The 18,165-nt window shown below is 42.7% G+C and overlaps 1 protein-coding gene across 6 annotated transcripts in view; it reads right to left on the bottom strand.

Moving 5' to 3' along the window:
• PARD3B (par-3 family cell polarity regulator beta) overlaps positions 1-18,165 on the bottom strand; it is a 1,359,033-nt gene that overhangs the window by 333,665 nt on the left and 1,007,203 nt on the right. For 5 of the 6 annotated variants that reach the window (XM_073541870.1, XM_073541869.1, XM_073541871.1 and 2 more), the window contains one exon: positions 10,881-11,109. In XM_073541870.1, the coding sequence (XP_073397971.1) occupies positions 10,881-11,109 (229 nt within the window). Of the gene's footprint in view, positions 1-6,104; positions 6,335-10,880; positions 11,110-18,165 lie in introns of those variants that run through there. The other variant, XM_073541872.1, reaches the window with a different exon arrangement.

Genomic DNA, 18,165 nt, shown 5'->3' with positions numbered 1-18,165 from the left:
AGGAGAAAACCTGTTGGAGTCTGCAAAAGACCTGAGACTGTGACGGAGATTTGTCTTCCAACAAGACAATGATCCCAAACTTAAAGCAAAATCTACAATGGAATGGTTCACAAATAAATGTATGCAGGTGTTAGAATGGCCACGTCAAAGTCCAGACCTGAATCCATCGAGAGTCTGTGGAAAGACCTGAAAACTGCTGTTCACAAACGATCTCCATCAAACCTCACTGAACTCGAGCTGTTTGCCAAGGAAGAATGGGCAAGAATTTCAGTCTCTCGATGAACAAAACTGATAGAGACATACCCCAAGCGACTTGCAGCTGTAATCGCAGCAAAAGGTGGTGCAACAAAGTATTAAGTTAAAGGGGCCGAATAATATTGCACGCCCCACTTTTCAACTTTTGAATTTCCAAAAAAATGTAAAATAACCAATAAATTTTGTTCAACTTCACAATTGTGTCCCACTTGTTGTTGATTCTTCACCAAAAATTTACATTTGGTATGTTTATGTTTGAAGCATGATATGTGGGAAAAGGTTGAAAAGTTCCAGGAAGCCAAACACTTTTGCAAGGTACTGTAAGTAATAGGAAAATCTGTCTTCACTGAATACAGCTTTTACCAGTAATTTGAGAGTAACAGATCAGACATGGAGAAAAAAAGAAGCACATTTCTCTGCCAATATATAGTATATATTACAAAGTTGCCTCTTTTCATATGAACTGTTAGTTTATTAAATAGAAATTACAATGACTGTTATTCATTGAAGAATTACAAACAGTGTAAATGGATCAGTTTTGCATCAGTTTGGAATTGATCCAGTTTTATTTTGTTTACTGGATATATTGTATTTCAAATGGATGATTACAGCCCATTTGTGCTCATTTGTTGAGCCGGCTGAATGATCCTTCGGCCAGTTGTTCGGCTGACAGTCACTTCACCCATACACAGGACTGCTTGTTTGGCCAAATGCTCCAGTGTTCTCTATGAGAAAGTCTGTGGGTGGCATGACAGTAGGTGGCTTATCTCCGGAAGAACAATGTGATTGGAAATCCAACATGAGCAATCAATATCTCTCCTGACCATTAGACATCCAGTGCTCCCATACACATTGGACCTTTGGCCGAACCCACTGATAACGGCGTGTTGTCTGACCTTAAGGTACTAGCGATGCACCAGCGATCCTGACCAGCGATATGACCCGGTCAGGATCGCTGGTGCATCGCTAAGTGGTCGCTAGTGAGCTGCCACACAGGCAGATCTCACCAGCGACATAGCAGGGGTCGGGGGTCGCTACTTACCTGTCAGACGAGGCGATCCTGACGTCCTCCCGCCCGCGTCCACGCATCGCTCTTCTCCACAGCAGGAAGTACAGCAGGAAGCGGACGACGAGAAACAGCCCAGGACGTTCTCGTGCGATTAGCAATAACCAGCGGTGGTAAGTATCAGACATAGCGATATCGCTAGCAATATCGCTATAACGTCACAAAAACCAGTGACGTTATAGCGATATTGCTAGCGATATCGCTTAGTGTGACAGGCTCTTTAGCCTAATGTGTATGGCGGCCTTTAAGGAGTTATCACGCTGTACAAAGCAGATCAGCTTTTCCGCATTTGTAAATGTAGTATTTTACAGCTGATGCTAAATATATAATTTCTTGTGAAAAACCTCATGCCTCCCTGCGGGTCTTTTCCTTCTAGCGTAAGAAAGCTGTATGTACAGTTCCTTTATCAACATTAAATCTGTTTCATCACTTTCTACATCAGTATAGACACAGATCTCTATTAATTCAATCATAACTTTTCTTCCATCTTACATATTTTGAGCCTTCCCTTCAGATGCTCAACTTTGTAAGCAACGATGTTTTAAAAAAATATATTTTCTATATAATGTATTCCAGGCTTCACACTGCTCGGCTTAATGGAAGTCAATATCTGTATATTATACTATCCACTCTGCAATTCCATTACAGACTCCACACCGCCGGTCATAAAAAGTATCATTCTGAGCACAAGCCCATAACAGTAATGATAAAAAAGGGCCATTTCTCTTCCCCAACTAGAATGAAACATTTAAATCACCGTGGCTCTTTGCTCTAAGGAAAATTGGCAAATTAACAGGGCTAAAAAAAAGGATAAAATATTCATGCCCGGTGTAAAAGGAGAAGTAAATAATTGAAAACAAATTGTCTAACTGTGAAAATTCAGTATCGTCGAAAATTAGGAGTCAAAAGATTATACTCGTCTGACACAGATATAAACGCTTGGACAGAATGAGGAACTCACGCATATACAGTATATATATATGACCAAATATTAATTTCCGTCTTTCTGTTTTTAGCAGCCACGCTTTGTATATTCATGTATGTGACTTTACGAAGCTTTGTTTTATGCAAAATAAATTGTGATTTTCATTACCATTTGGGGGGTAAATAAACTTACTTAATCACTGTGTCCTTTATGTCACTTTTTTCAGTGCAAAACATAGGAAATTGTATTTTGTTTACTCTTACACAATAACACTACAGGAAATATCCTAGTAAATGGAACTATTAGATTATTAAATAATATGTATGCTAGCTTTCTGACTGAGCACTCCGCCCTTCACCAAGCTGTGATTTTAATTCCATCCAATCACATTTGGTTCCGACCTTCCTATAAATACAGGCTTTATCAAGTTATTAGCCAGAGGTAAGTGTTCACACTAGGCAGTCAGGTCAGGGACCCAATCTCATGTGTTTTTGCTAAATTTCTATGTGCAACCATTTCTTCATTTTGGTATTAGATTATTGTGGCCATTTGTATACCTAAAAACTGTAGTTGTTTTCAATGTAATCCTTGGCAAGAAAATGTATAGAAACAGCAGTACAAATAGCGATACAGGGATTTCAAGGGGACTCAATCAAAGCTGGGGAAAAACCTTTAAAGGGGTATTCCCATGTCCAAGATCCTGTCCGAATATGTAGTAGGTGTAATGATAATATTAACAAATACCTCCAACTAGAAATGTAGTATAGTTCTACTGATTCAATATGTCTCTTTCCTCATGTATAGGGATTGCAGTAGCTTAGGTATGCATGGTTATGTATGACCACTCATATAGTGGCAGTTAGTGAGCTAGTTGCTAGTGGTCGTAATAATGGATACCTAAGCTACTGCAATGCCTGCATATGAGGGAAGAGATATAGTGAATCAGAAGAACTATACTACAATTATAATTGAAGGTATTTGCTAATATTATTATTACACCTACTACATATTGGGGCAGGATCTTGGAGATGGGAATATCCCTTAAAGCCATGGTTATTCTTAACCGTGTTGCTGAAAAGAGTAACAGACTGGGCTAAGAGCATTCTCTGATTCCATGTGTTTCAACATACGCTCTGTTTCAAACCCCTTCACGACATGTGACAAACATGTACGTCATTTGTCGTGTCCCTGCCTTTGATGTGAGCACGTCAAGCCTGCATGTTTCCCCGCACGTGATGGCTGATTTAGCATGTGCTGGTAGAGGGAGGCAGGTTGCTCCACGCTGCCATTTGGTGACATGATTGCAGGGCACCGAAAGGTTTTCATGACAGCCAGGGGTCCGCTGATGACCCCTGTGTCTGTCATTACAATTTTCCTGTGAAAGCCAGCATATGGCTGAGGTACATAGGAAATTGTGATTTTCTCTATACATAGCAGTGTATAGTACAAGTGATCAAATAATCACAGCCTCAAGTCCTCTAAGGGGACTAACAAATACAGTACAAAGTGAATCAAAAAGTTTTTAAAAATATGAAAACAATTCGGAAAAAATAAGAATACACATATGACTCGCCCCAGAGGCCGTGGGGCACTCGGTGCAATGCACGTTGACTTCAATGGGAGATATCACAGTGGCAGTGACCAGTCCGTGACCTCAGGCGGTCAATGTAAAAGGGGTACAGTGATGGGGATAAAGTTGTTGAGATGATTTGTGACGCCACCTTTGGTTTCTGGTCAGTTTGACCAGCGCTGCAGGGTTGCTTCTCTGGGACAGATGGTGTGGTGCAGCAATGATATTGAAGCTCCCCACAGGCGGAGCTGTAGTCCCAGGGCAGAGTAGATGAGGTTGGCAAGTGGGGAGATGGTGTAAAGAAGTAGATGTAGCAGAGCCGGGTGTAAGGCGCAAGAATAAGTGGAGGACACAAGGGCATGTAGTTCCAAGGCTTTACTCACAGTCTGGTGCACACAGATGCCCGCTTCGGTGCAGTGTCCTCCAGGTCAGGGGCTCAGCCAACTCCCAGGCAATGTAAAGTACACCTTTCCAGCACTACTCCAACATGTGCCTTCTCTGAACTTCTCCACACTAGCGCCTAATCTGAAGTACTTGTAGTTGCGTATTAAACTCAAGTTCCTCCTTCTTGATATTACTTAGAACTCTACTTGTACGGCAGACAGCTGTAGCCTGCTTCGGGGACTTCTTGTTATCATGTCTCGGTTCACCCACGTTGCTGTTGTGCCCCCAAGTCTTAGATGGGAATAAAGTGGTGACGACTTCTATTCTTCCGGTTTCTGCTGCAGGAACATCAGTATCCATACAACCTCGGGGACCTGACCCCGGCCATGCCCTTCAAACTTGAGGAAGGGCCCTGCTCTGACCCTAGTCCTTAGTTCTCTTCTTCTCCTTACTTTCCGTACTAAACTATCTTCCCTCTGAAGAATCAGGCTTTCTATGCCTCTTTCCTGTGCCAGCAGCTCCAGGTCACAGGAGTCTGCTGCAGCACTTCCTTCACTCCATCCCTCTCAGGGGATCTTCTCTCACAGACTGACCCTTTCCTAATATTCTCCCACTCTCTTGTGCAGTCTAAGCTCCACCCACCTCCCAGCACTCTTCGTGCTCCAAGCAGGGAGCCACAAAGGTTGCTCTGCTACACTACTGGTGTGCGTGTGGGATGTGAGTTTTGGAGTGTGGTCAGGTGTCTCCACATTACCTGGATAGTGGGGTACCACACCTCAGGAGGAGGTGCAGTACCTCTGTGGCGACTGAACCCTCAGGGGTGCCACACATATTTAGTATCGCTGCATTAGTAAAAATCCAATCTATCAAAATAAAAAATAATTTAATCCAATTGGTAAATAGTGTAGGAAGAAAAAACAAATTACCGTATTCTGCGGTTTATAAGAAGCACCCCAAATTTTGAGGAGAAAAATAGGAAAAAACCCTTTTTTAATAAAATGGTGGTGCTTCTTACAATCCATGCGTCTTATTGCTTATCGGGGTGGTGGCTGGGGTGAAGCGGGGTCCCAGGGTCGCTGCTGGTGGAGACAGGAGTGAGGAGATGCTGTGGAGCCTAGACTGGGAGAAAAGGGTGTTCGGATGTGCGACGCTGCGGGTGTTCTGTGGTGCGGGGCCTACAATGACATTTTGTGAAAGCTCGCAGCCCTCGTATTTCCATGGTTTACATTGTGGTGGACTCAGGGAAAATAGCTGAAATGTGTGGCAAATGCACAGATGGAGATCTTGGCGCTGAGATCTCATCTCCCGAGATCTTGGTGCCTAGATCTCCATCTGTGCATGTGCTGCCCCCGGCAGCTATTTTCCCGGAGTGCACAGTAATGTAAATCATGGAACTGCAGGGGTCCCGGACTTTCACAAAATGTCACAGGAGCCCATGCACCACCGAATACCCGCAGTGTCGCACTTCCAAACACCCCCTCATCCCGTCCTACAGCAACGCGCCACTCTTGCCTCCTCCAGCAGCAACCCAGGGACCCTGCTCCTCTGCGGCTGGTAAGGTATTCTCGAATTATAAAATGCACCCCCATTTTTCCCCTAAATTTCGGGGAAAAAATGTGTCTTATAATCCGAAAAATACGGTACTTTTTTTGGTGGTTGCAACATTGCAATAAAATGCAACAAGAGGTGATCAAAACATTGTATGTATACCAACATGGTATCGGGTGCAAAAAATAAGCCTTCACACAGCCCCATATCCCAAAATGTTTTTTTTAGAAATTTCTGAATTTTTTTTCACCACTTAAATATGCTTGATATCTGCGTACTCATAGTGACTTGTAGATTCTTGTTGCCAGGTCACTTTTACCATATATAGTGAAGATGGTAAATAAAACCTAAAAAACTATTGTGGAATTGTACTTTATTTGCAATTTCAACACACTTGGAAATGTATTTGAATAAATGACATACGGTAATTCAAAGGTACAAATTGCCCCACAAACTACAAGGCTATAACAAATAAAAAGTTATAAAAAGTATGGCTCCAAGGAAGAAGGGGAGGAAAAATGAAAACAAAAAATCGCTGTGTCATGAAGGGGTTAAACACTTGAGCACCTTCTCTTATTCTCCAGACCTGTAAAAACAAAGAGCTGTTGAAGAAGGCCACTTCATGACCACCGTAAAACATGTAGGGACAGTTTTTAAGACAAAATTCAAATAAAATAAAAACAAGAATAATCAAGATAATTGGAAATATAGAGAGCACCAATCAGGGCAGGCCTTTTTACTTAAGAAAACACGCAGATGATAAAACCATTCTTAAAACATTGGGTGAGCGCTCCCTGGCTGTAGCACTCTGGCGTACTGAGCGGGATCCGATAACCATACACGGCAGCATTTACTGTCAGAACGATCGGTCTGTTATTACAAGATCTTGAATTTTTAACTAAAACAGCACAGTCTGTATTATTGCACAGCAGATACCAATCAGATTTATTATTATAGTGGTTACGGATTGGTAACTGCTGTGTGAAGAATGCAGACATCTCATTTTCATGGCACTCATATTTAACATCTATCATGTGCCCATCAATTCCGTAAATGTAAATGCAGCAACACATAGATGTCTGTCTAAATTAACAACCTGATCTAAACAAAGAAAAATGGAGACCATGGAAATCTGCTGTAACAGGGGAATACTTTTCATTTGTTAACGTATGGACATCTCCTTTCCATATCTAATTTTAGAAGATAAGGGAGTAATGGTGTTTCCTTTGAGCCTTATAAAAAAACTGCTGTCCTCATTCTGATGGATCCAGTCCATATATGCACTACGACGACGGACATTCTTTTGCTTCTTTCATTCCCTTCCAACATAATGACCGCTGCAGGGAAAAGCAGTAGTCAACTGCAATTTCCCCCGCCAAAATCATCTGCTTGCCGAGAGGCTCAGGAGTGATGAGGCAATAAGCAATCCTTACTGCAGATCTGCTCTCATTTAACTTTTCCTCATTTAACTTTCAATATAAAAAAGCAAAGGGAAGCTGTCACGTCAGATAATGCGATTTACCTACAAATATGGAGTTTATCTGCAGGTAGTGTTAGAAAGGTGCTGGGCCATCGTATGAAAGTGCTGCTCCCGGGAGAAAAGAAATACAGCCACAGCTCCCAGCACTGTGAGCAGCAGCGGTAAGCACGCCCTGACACTTGGATTGACAGCCGGATCGGCAGCACGGTTGGTCAGTGGTCATCACTGAAGGTTTACAATGCTGGGGTCCTGGGTTCAAATCTCACTAAGACAAACATCCGCAAGGAGTTTGTATGTTCTTCCAGTGTTTGCGTGGGTTTCCACTGGGTATTCTGGCTTCCTCCCAAACTCCAAAGACACACTGATAGGAAATCTAGATTGTGAGCACAGCGATCAAATATGTGTAAAGAGCTGAGGAATTTGAGGGTGCTGTATAACCAAGCATAATGAATAAAATAAATAAGGCATGCTAACAGCTGCTATCTACAGTGCAAACCTGTATGACTGAAAGCTGGCAGCTCCTGGGAGGAATAAAGTTAATTTTCTCCCAGAAGACGAGGTTTCAGCTGTTTACCTGCAGATTAACCCCACATCTGCAGGTACATAGCGTTGTCAGAAGTGACAGGTTCCCTTTAAAAAAAATGAGCACAGTTGAAAACATTCTAGTAAAAGTATCTTCAACTTTCAAACATCACATTTTTCTTAATTAATAGCAGCTCAATAAGTAAATGACTCCCAGACAAATATGGCATTTGCACCTGCATGGCATTGTTTGCAAAGACCAGTCAGAAGAATATCTTGTGGTTTATAGCACAGAGTGCCCGCTCTACTAGCCAGAAGTAAGTAGGGGGCAATTAACAGAGAACCTACACAAACATACAATATTTCACTAGCTGAGTGTCTTGGGACGCCTCATTAGACAAAACTGCGCTGGAACACTGTGGCGTAACCTGACCAGAAGCAAGCTGTAAGTTGTGTCAATATTTAAATAAGACTTCAGCTTTGGGTAAATGATCAGATTGCCGGGATAATGGCCATGAAAAATAGACCCTGCAACCTAGTTTACAAAAGGAACATTTAAAAACAGCAGGCAGTAGGACTAAAAATACAAGGTAATATATGGGATACTTAAAGAACTAAAATCAGAGAAATGTGGTTTACATGAGGCAAATTGTTACATGGTCACTGAGCAACAGAATATTTACAGCACAACAACTATCATACAGCATATAACCTCTGGGCATCATGAAGGCTTGCTTCAATTGCTTTGAATGCAATTGTAAAAGTAGCGTCAGGATTCATTGCCACCTTCCTGAAAGCAGGTATTAAAAGCAAATAACCTAGAGAAGCTGGGAAAGAAAGAGCTACAGTTTACTCTGACGCACTGCAGCCTTTCAGAGAAATCAGTTTTACAAAAAGCCAAACATGGAGGAGAAGGGTGCCTTGGAGGGTCCCCTCCGGCTTCAACCCACCTAGCTTGACTGGCAGTTACACAAATTGTCCTGTCATCAAAATATCTAGAAGTTATGCCTTTTGATTTAGATACAGTCCTGTGGAAGGCAGATTCAAATCAATATACCTTTACTGCATTCATACATTTACCTTACCATTATATACTGTTAGGTAGCGCTGTCATTCAAGGTTGGGGGACACGCGCTTGGCAGCCAAATAATCACGTCCGGCATGGGTTTTCCATAAAATAATACCAGTCCATGCGGTTTATTCATGCATCATAAACCATCAAAGCAATAGAAAACAGCATAGCGTCCATGACAGAGCTTCCTTCTGTTAGGCCTGTGGTCACACGGGTTATGCAATGTTCCATACGCAGGCTCTTCAGCCTCAGTTATCTCACCCTGTCAGGGTTCCCTCATGGCTGCTTCAGCTCACTGCAAATGTCCATTCCCTCCAGGGAACTATCAGGCACGTGCAGCCATTAAACACAGCGTTCACTTGTTGTCAGGAAGACAGCCCAGTCTCTCTCAGACAGGGCCTTTCAAAACGGACCAACCAGGTCCCATCATTCACTCCATGTGACCTACTCTGGCCACCTTATATGGTCTGTAGCAATGCCCACTGGGTCACATGGCTATGACCTCATCACAGGTTCTTCAACCACTCCTACACACTTTATAATAGCGTTCTTAAACACACCCCATGGGTGGGTTTGTAGGTAACTGGTCCAGCCCGATTCACCAGCTACCTGGAGACTTCTCCCTGACACATTGGAACAAAGATCAGCTCTGCTGATCAGCACATAAGCAAGCCTCCATCCCAAGGCTACCCACCTTGAGATACATAACGATCCTTTAGCACCCTGCTCCTGTTACCACTCTGGACAAGGCTATCCGTTCGTCCTGGGACACTCACACATCGCCCCCTAGCAGACAAAGTGGTCACTACACATAACTTAGATATCCATGGCTACGAGCACTAAACTGTCAATATATCAGTGGTTATCACGATTATGGATACCTGTGCTACTGCAATGCCCTGCACATAGAGTAAGCAACATAGTGAATCAGAAGAACTATGCTACATTTCTAATTGGAAATATCTGCTAATAATATTATTATTACACCTACTATGTATTAGGATAGGTTCTTGGTGATGGGAATACCCCTTTAATTTAACCTTATTAGAAGAGATAGGCGGACCCCTGGATGTTTGAGTCCTGTGGGTTCGGCCGACTAGATGAAAAAAAGTTCGAGTTCGGATACGAGAGCAGTACCTGGACCCATTTCACCAGAGTGGGGGGCCCGAACATCCAGAGTTTGAAACGCTGTCATGTGCATGATAGCGGGGCAAACAGTGCTTCTGATCAACGTAAAAATTATTACTGCCAGTCAGACAGCTTCAGTTCCCACACTGTCAAATGACAGCGTGAGCCAGCAGCTGAGATCAGAGGTACAACGTTTACCTCTGGTCACTGGCGTCGACAGATGGGATTACTACACCCATCAACCTATGCCTGCTTTCGTTAATAACAAAGAGAGAAGGCACAGCTGATGGGAGCATTCATCAGCCGGCAGCTCATCTTTAAATTAATAATTAAAAAAAGATGGCGTAGGGTCCCCTGTATTTTTGATAACCAGCCAGACAAAACTGACAGCTGCAGGCTGCAAACCACAGCTGTAGCAAGGCTGGTTATCAAGAATAGATGGGTCCCCACGCTATTCTTTTAAATTACCTAAATAAGTTTAAAAAAATGGCGTGGTGTCCTCCCCATTATTGACAACCAGCCTTGCTAAAGAAGACATATGGGGGATAGTATTCTGAGGCTGGTAAGGTCCCATGGATATTAACCCCCTCCAGCATAAATAGATGCCAGTCTTATACTTAAAATTATACTTCCACCTCATCTACATGTATAACAAAACCTTAATTTGATTTCCTTGGCCTATCTTTCAAGCATCTCTCATGTCCTTGTATAATTCCTATAAAAATGTTGCCATCTCTTCTCAGTATACTGTATGCCTGATGAAGGGGCCTTCTGAGCCTTGAAAGCTTGCAAATATAATTTCTCTGGTTAGCCAATAAAGATATCACTCCTTGAATACTTTTCTCAATTTTTTTTGGGGGGGCATAAGTATTCACACTGAAAATTATAAGAATTTATTTGAAAATTAAAATTTATTCATAGCAGTATTACCTGAGCATCGCTCCAAAACCTTTTTTCTTGGCTTTTTTCTCTTGCTCTTCACTTTCATCTTTCTTTTTCTTATCTTTTACTTTTGACTTGCCTTTTTCTTTCTTCTTGTCCTTATTTTTCTTGTCTTTCTTTGCTTTCTCAGCATCATCTACCTCTGAATACCCCAGTGGCATTGGCTCACTGTTTGGAGTTTCCCTATCAGAGTGGGAACTCACATCAGAAAGGCCATCTGCAGATAAAAGTAGAAAATCATTAAGGTGGAGCATGTTCAGGACCAATCGATAAAATCACCAAGCACTTAAGTATGAAGTTCACACTGCAGCAGTGCCTCTCTATAGCTGGTCAATGGCTCAACACATATGCTGTATGTCGTATGGTGACTAAAAGCCTTCATTAACTAGTACATAATTTTATCGCAAAAACGTTAAAAGGAAAAAGCAAAAATCTTTCTTATATTCATCAATTTGTACTCTAATTCTATAAATGTGTTCAGTACAATCAATATAGCAGAGAAAATGTAAATATTCCAGATGGTGCTCCTTCTAAAAGAAACACATACTATGCTTAAAGAAAAATTCTCTCTCTCTCTCTGTATATATATATATATATATATATATATATATACACACACACAGTATATACACACACACAGTGGCATGTAAAAGTTTGGGCACCCCTGGTCAAAATTACTGTTATTGTGAACAGTTAAGCAAACTGAAGATTAAATTATCTCTAAAAGGCCTAAAGTTAAATATGACACATTTCCTTTGGATTTTAGGCAAACAAATATACAAATAATTTATGGTCATTTTTGTTTCATTTTTAAAAATTACAAAAAAGGAAAATGAGTGGAAGCAAAAGTTAGGGGACCCTTGGAGATTTGTGTGCTCACTAGAGTTGAGCGATACCGTCCGATACTTCAAAGTATCGCATCGGATGGTATCGGCCGATCTTTAAAAAAAGTATCGGTATCGCCGATTCCGATACCGGAAGTCCCATTCAAGTCTATGGGACTTCCGGTATCGGAATAAGAAAAACCCTTTCCTGCCCTTGTACAGCCTCTCTGGGGTCTGTACGGGCCTTTCGGGGGGCTGTGCCGGCCTGCCAGGGGGTCTGTGCAGGCTCCGGTGGTCTGTGCCGGCCTGCCGGTGGTCTGTGCAGGCTCCGGGGGGCTGTGCCGGCCTGCCGGGGGGCTGTGCCGGCCTGCCGGGGGGCTGTGCAGGCTCCGGGGGGCTGTGCCGGCCTGCCGGGGGGCTGTGCCGGCCTGCCGGTGGTCTGTGCAGGCTCCGGGGGTCTGTGCAGGCATCGTCCGATGGGACTACAAGTCCCATCGGGCGATGCCTGCTACCATGACAGTGATTGACACATTAGCCAATGATGGGACAGTAGTAGTCCCATCATCCGGCTAATGTGTTAAATGTAAAAAAAAAAAAAAAAAAAAAAATTACATGCTACATACATACAACATGCATACTACATACATGCTACATTCATACTACATACTACATACATGCTACATTCATACTACATAAATACTACATGCAACATACATACTACATATATACTACATGCATGCTACATACATACTGCATGCTACATACATACCACATATATACTACATACATACTACATGCATGCTACATGCATGCTACATGCTACATACATAACACATATATACTACATGCATGCTACATACATACTACATGCTACATACTACATATATACTACATGCATGCTACATACTACATGCTACATACATACTACATATATACTACATGCATGCTACATACATACTGCATGCTACATGCATGCTACATACATACTACATACATACTACATGCTACATACATACTACATATATACTACATACATACTACATGCATGCTACATGCATGCTACATACATACCACATACATAACACATATATACTACATGCATGCTACATACATACTACATGCTACATACATACCATATACATACTACATGCATGCTACATACATACTACATGCATGCTACATACATACTACATATATACTACATGCATGCTACATACATACTACATGCTACATACATACTACATATATACTACATGCATGCTACATACTACATGCTACATACATACTACATATATACTACATGCATGCTACATACATACTACATGCATGCTACATACATACTACATGCTACATACATACCACATACATACTACATATATACTACATGCATGCTACATACATACTGCATGCTACATGCATGCTACATACATACTACATACATACTACATGCTACATACATACCACATATATACTACATACATACAATACATTCATACAATACATACATAGACATACAGTACATATAACATAGAGTAACATACTTACCAATACTTGTCACATTGTTCCCCGAAGCCATTGTCTTTTCCGGAATAAATATTAACATAACAAACCACAAAAATACTCACCCACGATCCGAAGCAGTCCACGAGTGTGTCCCACGACGATCTTGGGTAGAGAACTGCAGCATCAGCTGATGCTGCCGTTCTCTACGGGCTGCAGGAATCCAATGACGGAAGGTAGGTATCCTTCCGCACTGTATTCCTCCGCCACTTAAAAAAAAAAAAAGTCCCTAGTCTCACTTTATGCCATTGCTGTGTGGGAAATTCCCACGCAGCAATGGCATAAAGTGAGACTAGGGACTTTTTTTTTTTAAGTGGCGGAGGAATACAGTGCGGAAGGATACCTACCTTCCGTCATTGGATTCCTGCAGCCCGTAGAGAACGGCAGCATCATCTGATGCTGCAGTTCTCTACCCAAGATCGTCGTGGGACACACTCGTGGACTGCTTCGGATCGTGGGTGAGTATTTTTGTGGTTTGTTATGTTAATATTTATTCCGGAAAAGACAATGGCTTCGGGGAACAATGTGACAAGTATTGGTAAGTATGTTACTCTATGTTATATGTACTGTATGTCTATGTATGTATTGTATGAATGTATTGTATGTATGTAGTATATATGTGGTATGTATGTAGCATGTAGTATGTATGTAGTATGTATGTAGCATGCATGTAGCATGTAGTATGTATGTAGCATGCATGTAGTATATATGTAGTATGTATGTAGCATGTAGTATGTATGTAGTATGTATGTAGTATGTATGTGGTATGTATGTAGCATGTAGTATGTATGTAGCATGCATGTAGTATATATGTAGTATGTAGTATGTATGTAGTATGTATGTGGTATGTATGTAGCATGTAGTATGTATGTAGCATGCATGTAGCATGCATGTAGTATGTATGTAGCATGCATGTAGTATGTATGTAGCATGCATGTAGTATGTATGTAGTATGTATGTAGCATGCATGTAGCATGTAGTATGTATGTAGCATGCATGTAGTATATATGTAGTATGTATGTAGCATGTAGTATGTATGTAGTATGTATGTAGTATGTATGTGGTATGTATGTAGCATGTAGTATGTATGTAGCATGCATGTAGTATACACTCACTGGCCACTTTATTAGGTACACCATGCTAGTAAGGGGTTGGACCCCCTTTTGCCTTCAGAACTGCCTCAATTCTTCGTGGCAGAGATTCAACAAGGTGCTGGAAGCATTCCTCAGAGATTTTGGACCATATTGACATGATGGCATCACACAGTTGGCGCAGATTTGTCGGCTGCACATCCCTGATGCGAATCTCCCGTTCCACCACATCCCAAAGATGCTCTATTGGATGGAGATCTGGTGACTGAGGAGGCCATTTGAGTACAGTGAACTCATTGTCATGTTCAAGAAACCAATCTGAGATGATTCGAGCTTTATGACATGGCGCATTATCCTGCTGAAAGTAGCCATCAGATGTTGGGTACATTGTGGTCATAAAGGGATGGACATGGTCAGCAACAATACTCAGGTAGGCTGTGGCGTTGCAACGATGCTCAATTGGTACCAAGGGGCCCAAAGAGTGCCCAGAAAAAATTCCCCACACCATGACACCACCACCACCAGCCTGAACCGTTGATACAAGGCAGGATGGATCCATGCTTTCATGTTGTTTACGCCAAATTCTGACCCTACCATCCGAATGTCGCAGCAGAAATCGAGACTCATCAGACCAGGCAACGTTTTTCCAATCTTCTACTGTCCAATTTCGATGAGCTTGTGCAAATTTTAGCCTCAGTTTCCTGTTCTTAGCTGAGAGGAGTGGTACCCAGTGTGGTCTTCTGCTGCTGTAGCCCATCTGCCTCAAAGTTCGACGCACTGTGCGTTCAGAGATGCTCTTCTGCCTACCTTGGTTGTAACGGGTGGCAATTTGAGTCACTGTTGCCTTTCTATCAGCTCGAACCAGTCTGCCCATTCTCCTCTGACCTCTGGCATCAACAAGGCATTTCCGGCCACAGAACTGCCGCTCACTGGATTTTTTTTCTTTTTCGGACCATTCTCTGTAAACCCTAGAGATGGTTGTGCGTGAAAATCCCAGTAGATCAGCAGTTTCTGAAATTCTCAGACCAGCCCTTCTGGCACCAACAATCTTGCCACGTTCAAAGGCACTCAAATCACCTTTCTTCCCCATACTGATGCTCGGTTTGAACTGCAGGAGATTGTCTTGACCATGTCTACATGCCTAAATGCACTGAGTTGCCGCCATGTGATTGGCTGATTAGAAATTAAGTCTTAACACACAGTTGGACAGGTGTACCTAATAAAGTGGCCAGTGAGTGTATATGTAGTATGTAGTATGTATGTAGTATGTATGTGGTATGTATGTAGCATGTAGTATGTATGTAGCATGCATGTAGCATGCATGTAGTATGTATGTAGCATGCATGTAGTATGTATGTAGCATGCATGTAGTATGTATGTAGTATGTATGTAGTATGTATGTAGCATGCAGTATGTATGTAGCATGTATGTAGTATGTATGTAGTATATATGTAGTATGTATGTAGCATGTAGTATGTATGTAGCATGCATGTAGTATATATGTAGTATGTATGTAGCATGCATGTAGTATGTATGTAGTATGTATGTAGTATGTATGTAGCATGCAGTATGTATGTAGCATGTATGTAGTATGTATGTAGTATATATGTAGTATGTATGTAGCATGCATGTAGTATGTATGTAGCATGTAGTATGTATGTAGCATGCATGTAGTATGTATGTAGCATGTATGTAGTATGTATGTAGTATATATGTAGTATGTATGTAGCATGTAGTATGTATGTAGCATGCATGTAGTATGTATGTAGTATTTTTTTTTTTTTTTTTTTTTTAACATTTAACACATTAGCCGGATGATGGGACTACTACTGTCCCATCATTGGCTAATGTGTCAATCACTGTCATGGTAGCAGGCATCGCCCGATGGGACTTGTAGTCCCATCGGACGATGCTTGCACAGACCCCCGGACATCAGCACAGCCCCCCGGCAGGCCGGCACAGCCCCCCGGCAGGCCGGTACAGACCCCCACAGGGTGCACAGACCACCGGCAGGCCGGCACAGCCCCCCGGCAGGCCGGTACAGACCCCGGGCAGTCCACACAGCCCCCCGGCAGGCCGGCACAGCCCCCCGGCAGGCCGGCAGAGACCCCCGGAAGGCCCGAAATGACGGCGCATCATGATGCGCGCACACCGCGCATCATGATGACGTCAGGCCGTCAATCAACTGAACTTCCGATTCCGATGCCGAATTCCGATATTGAAAAAATATCGGAAGTCGGTATCGGAATTCCGATACAGCAAGTATCGGCCGATACCCGATACTTGCGGTATCGGAATGCTCAACACTAGTGCTCACATAACTTTGACGAAGGTTTCAGACCTTGCTTAGCTGTTAAGGTTATGGCTTGTTCATTATTATCATTAGGAAAAGTCAGGTGATTCAAATTTCCAAGGTTTATAAAAACCCAATCTCCTCTAACTTTGTGCCAAAAACAGCAGCCATGGGTTATTCTAAGCATCTGCCTAACACTCTAAAAATGAAAATGTTGGAGGCCCAAAGAGAAGAAAAAGGCTATAAGAAGATAGCAAAGTGTTTTCAAGTAGCCCTTTCCTCAGTTCGCAGAGTAATTAACCGCTTCCCGACCGCCCACTGTAGATAAACATTAGCGCTTGCTGGGCTTTGTGCAGCGCCGACGTTTATCTACTGTCGGCGGTTTTGTGCCCCCCGGGACCCCCACATACCTTATAACGCAGGGATCCCGGTGCACAATGCATGCTGGGACCCCCGACGTCATCGAGACCTAATTGGTTCAGGTCCTGATGACGTCAGCGTCACAGCAGCCTATGAGAGCGCTCGCTGGGAAAGCTGCTTGTTTCCCGGCGATCTCACTCATTGTAACGCGACTTCTCCTCTGATCTAACACTGACAGATGATCAGAGGTGAATCAGCGTTACTGTGTGACTACATCGCTGCCTGGCACAGCTGATCGCTGCCTGGCACAGCTGTGCCAGGCAGCGATCTTGTCACACAGTAACGCTGCTTCTCCTCTGATCATCTGTCAGTGTGAGATCAGAGGACAAGTGGCGTTACTATGAGTCAGATCGCAGGGCAGCGATCTTGTCACAAAAAGAAAAAAGTAAAGAAAAAAAAAGCAGGTACACAGGTTAGGGTTAGGGTTAGGGCTAGGGTTAGGGCTAGGGCTCGGATTAAAGTTATGGGTGTGTTGGTGTTAGGTTTGTGGTTAGGGTTATGGTTAGGGCTGAGATTAGGGTTAGGGGTGTGTTGGGGTTAGGGTTGGAATTAGAATTGGGGGTTTAGGTACATCAGAGGCTCTGTAAATGCAATATGACGCCCGCAGACCATTCCATCAAAGTCTGCATTTGAGAATGTCACTACTTCCCTTCCGAGCCCCACCGTGTGCCCAAACAGTAGTTTTCTCCCACATATAGGGTACCAGCGTACTCAGGACAAATTGGACAACAACTCTTAGGGTCCAATTTCTCCTGTTACCCTTGTGAAAATAAAAATTGGGGGCTAAAAGATCATTTTTGTGGAAAAAAAATGATTTTTTTATTTTCACGCCTCTACATTATAAACTTTACTGAAACACTTGGGGGTTCAAAGTGCTCACCACACATCTAGATAAGTTCCTTGGGGGGGTCTAGTTTCCAAAATGAGGTCACATGTGGGGGGTTTCCACTGTTTAGGTACATCAGGGGCTCTGCAAACGCGACATGACACCTGCAGACCATTCCATCAAAGTCTGCATTTCAGAACGTCACTACTTCCCTTCCGAGCCCCACCGTGTGTCCAAACAGTAGTTTTCTCCCACATAT

The sequence above is a fragment of the Dendrobates tinctorius genome, unplaced genomic scaffold, assembly GCF_039654945.1.
Source record: "Dendrobates tinctorius isolate UK_male_01 unplaced genomic scaffold, ASM3965494v1 ptg000125l, whole genome shotgun sequence".
Classification (NCBI taxonomy): Eukaryota; Metazoa; Chordata; class Amphibia; order Anura; family Dendrobatidae; genus Dendrobates; species Dendrobates tinctorius.
This window is presented reverse-complemented; position numbering and strand designations above follow the sequence as displayed.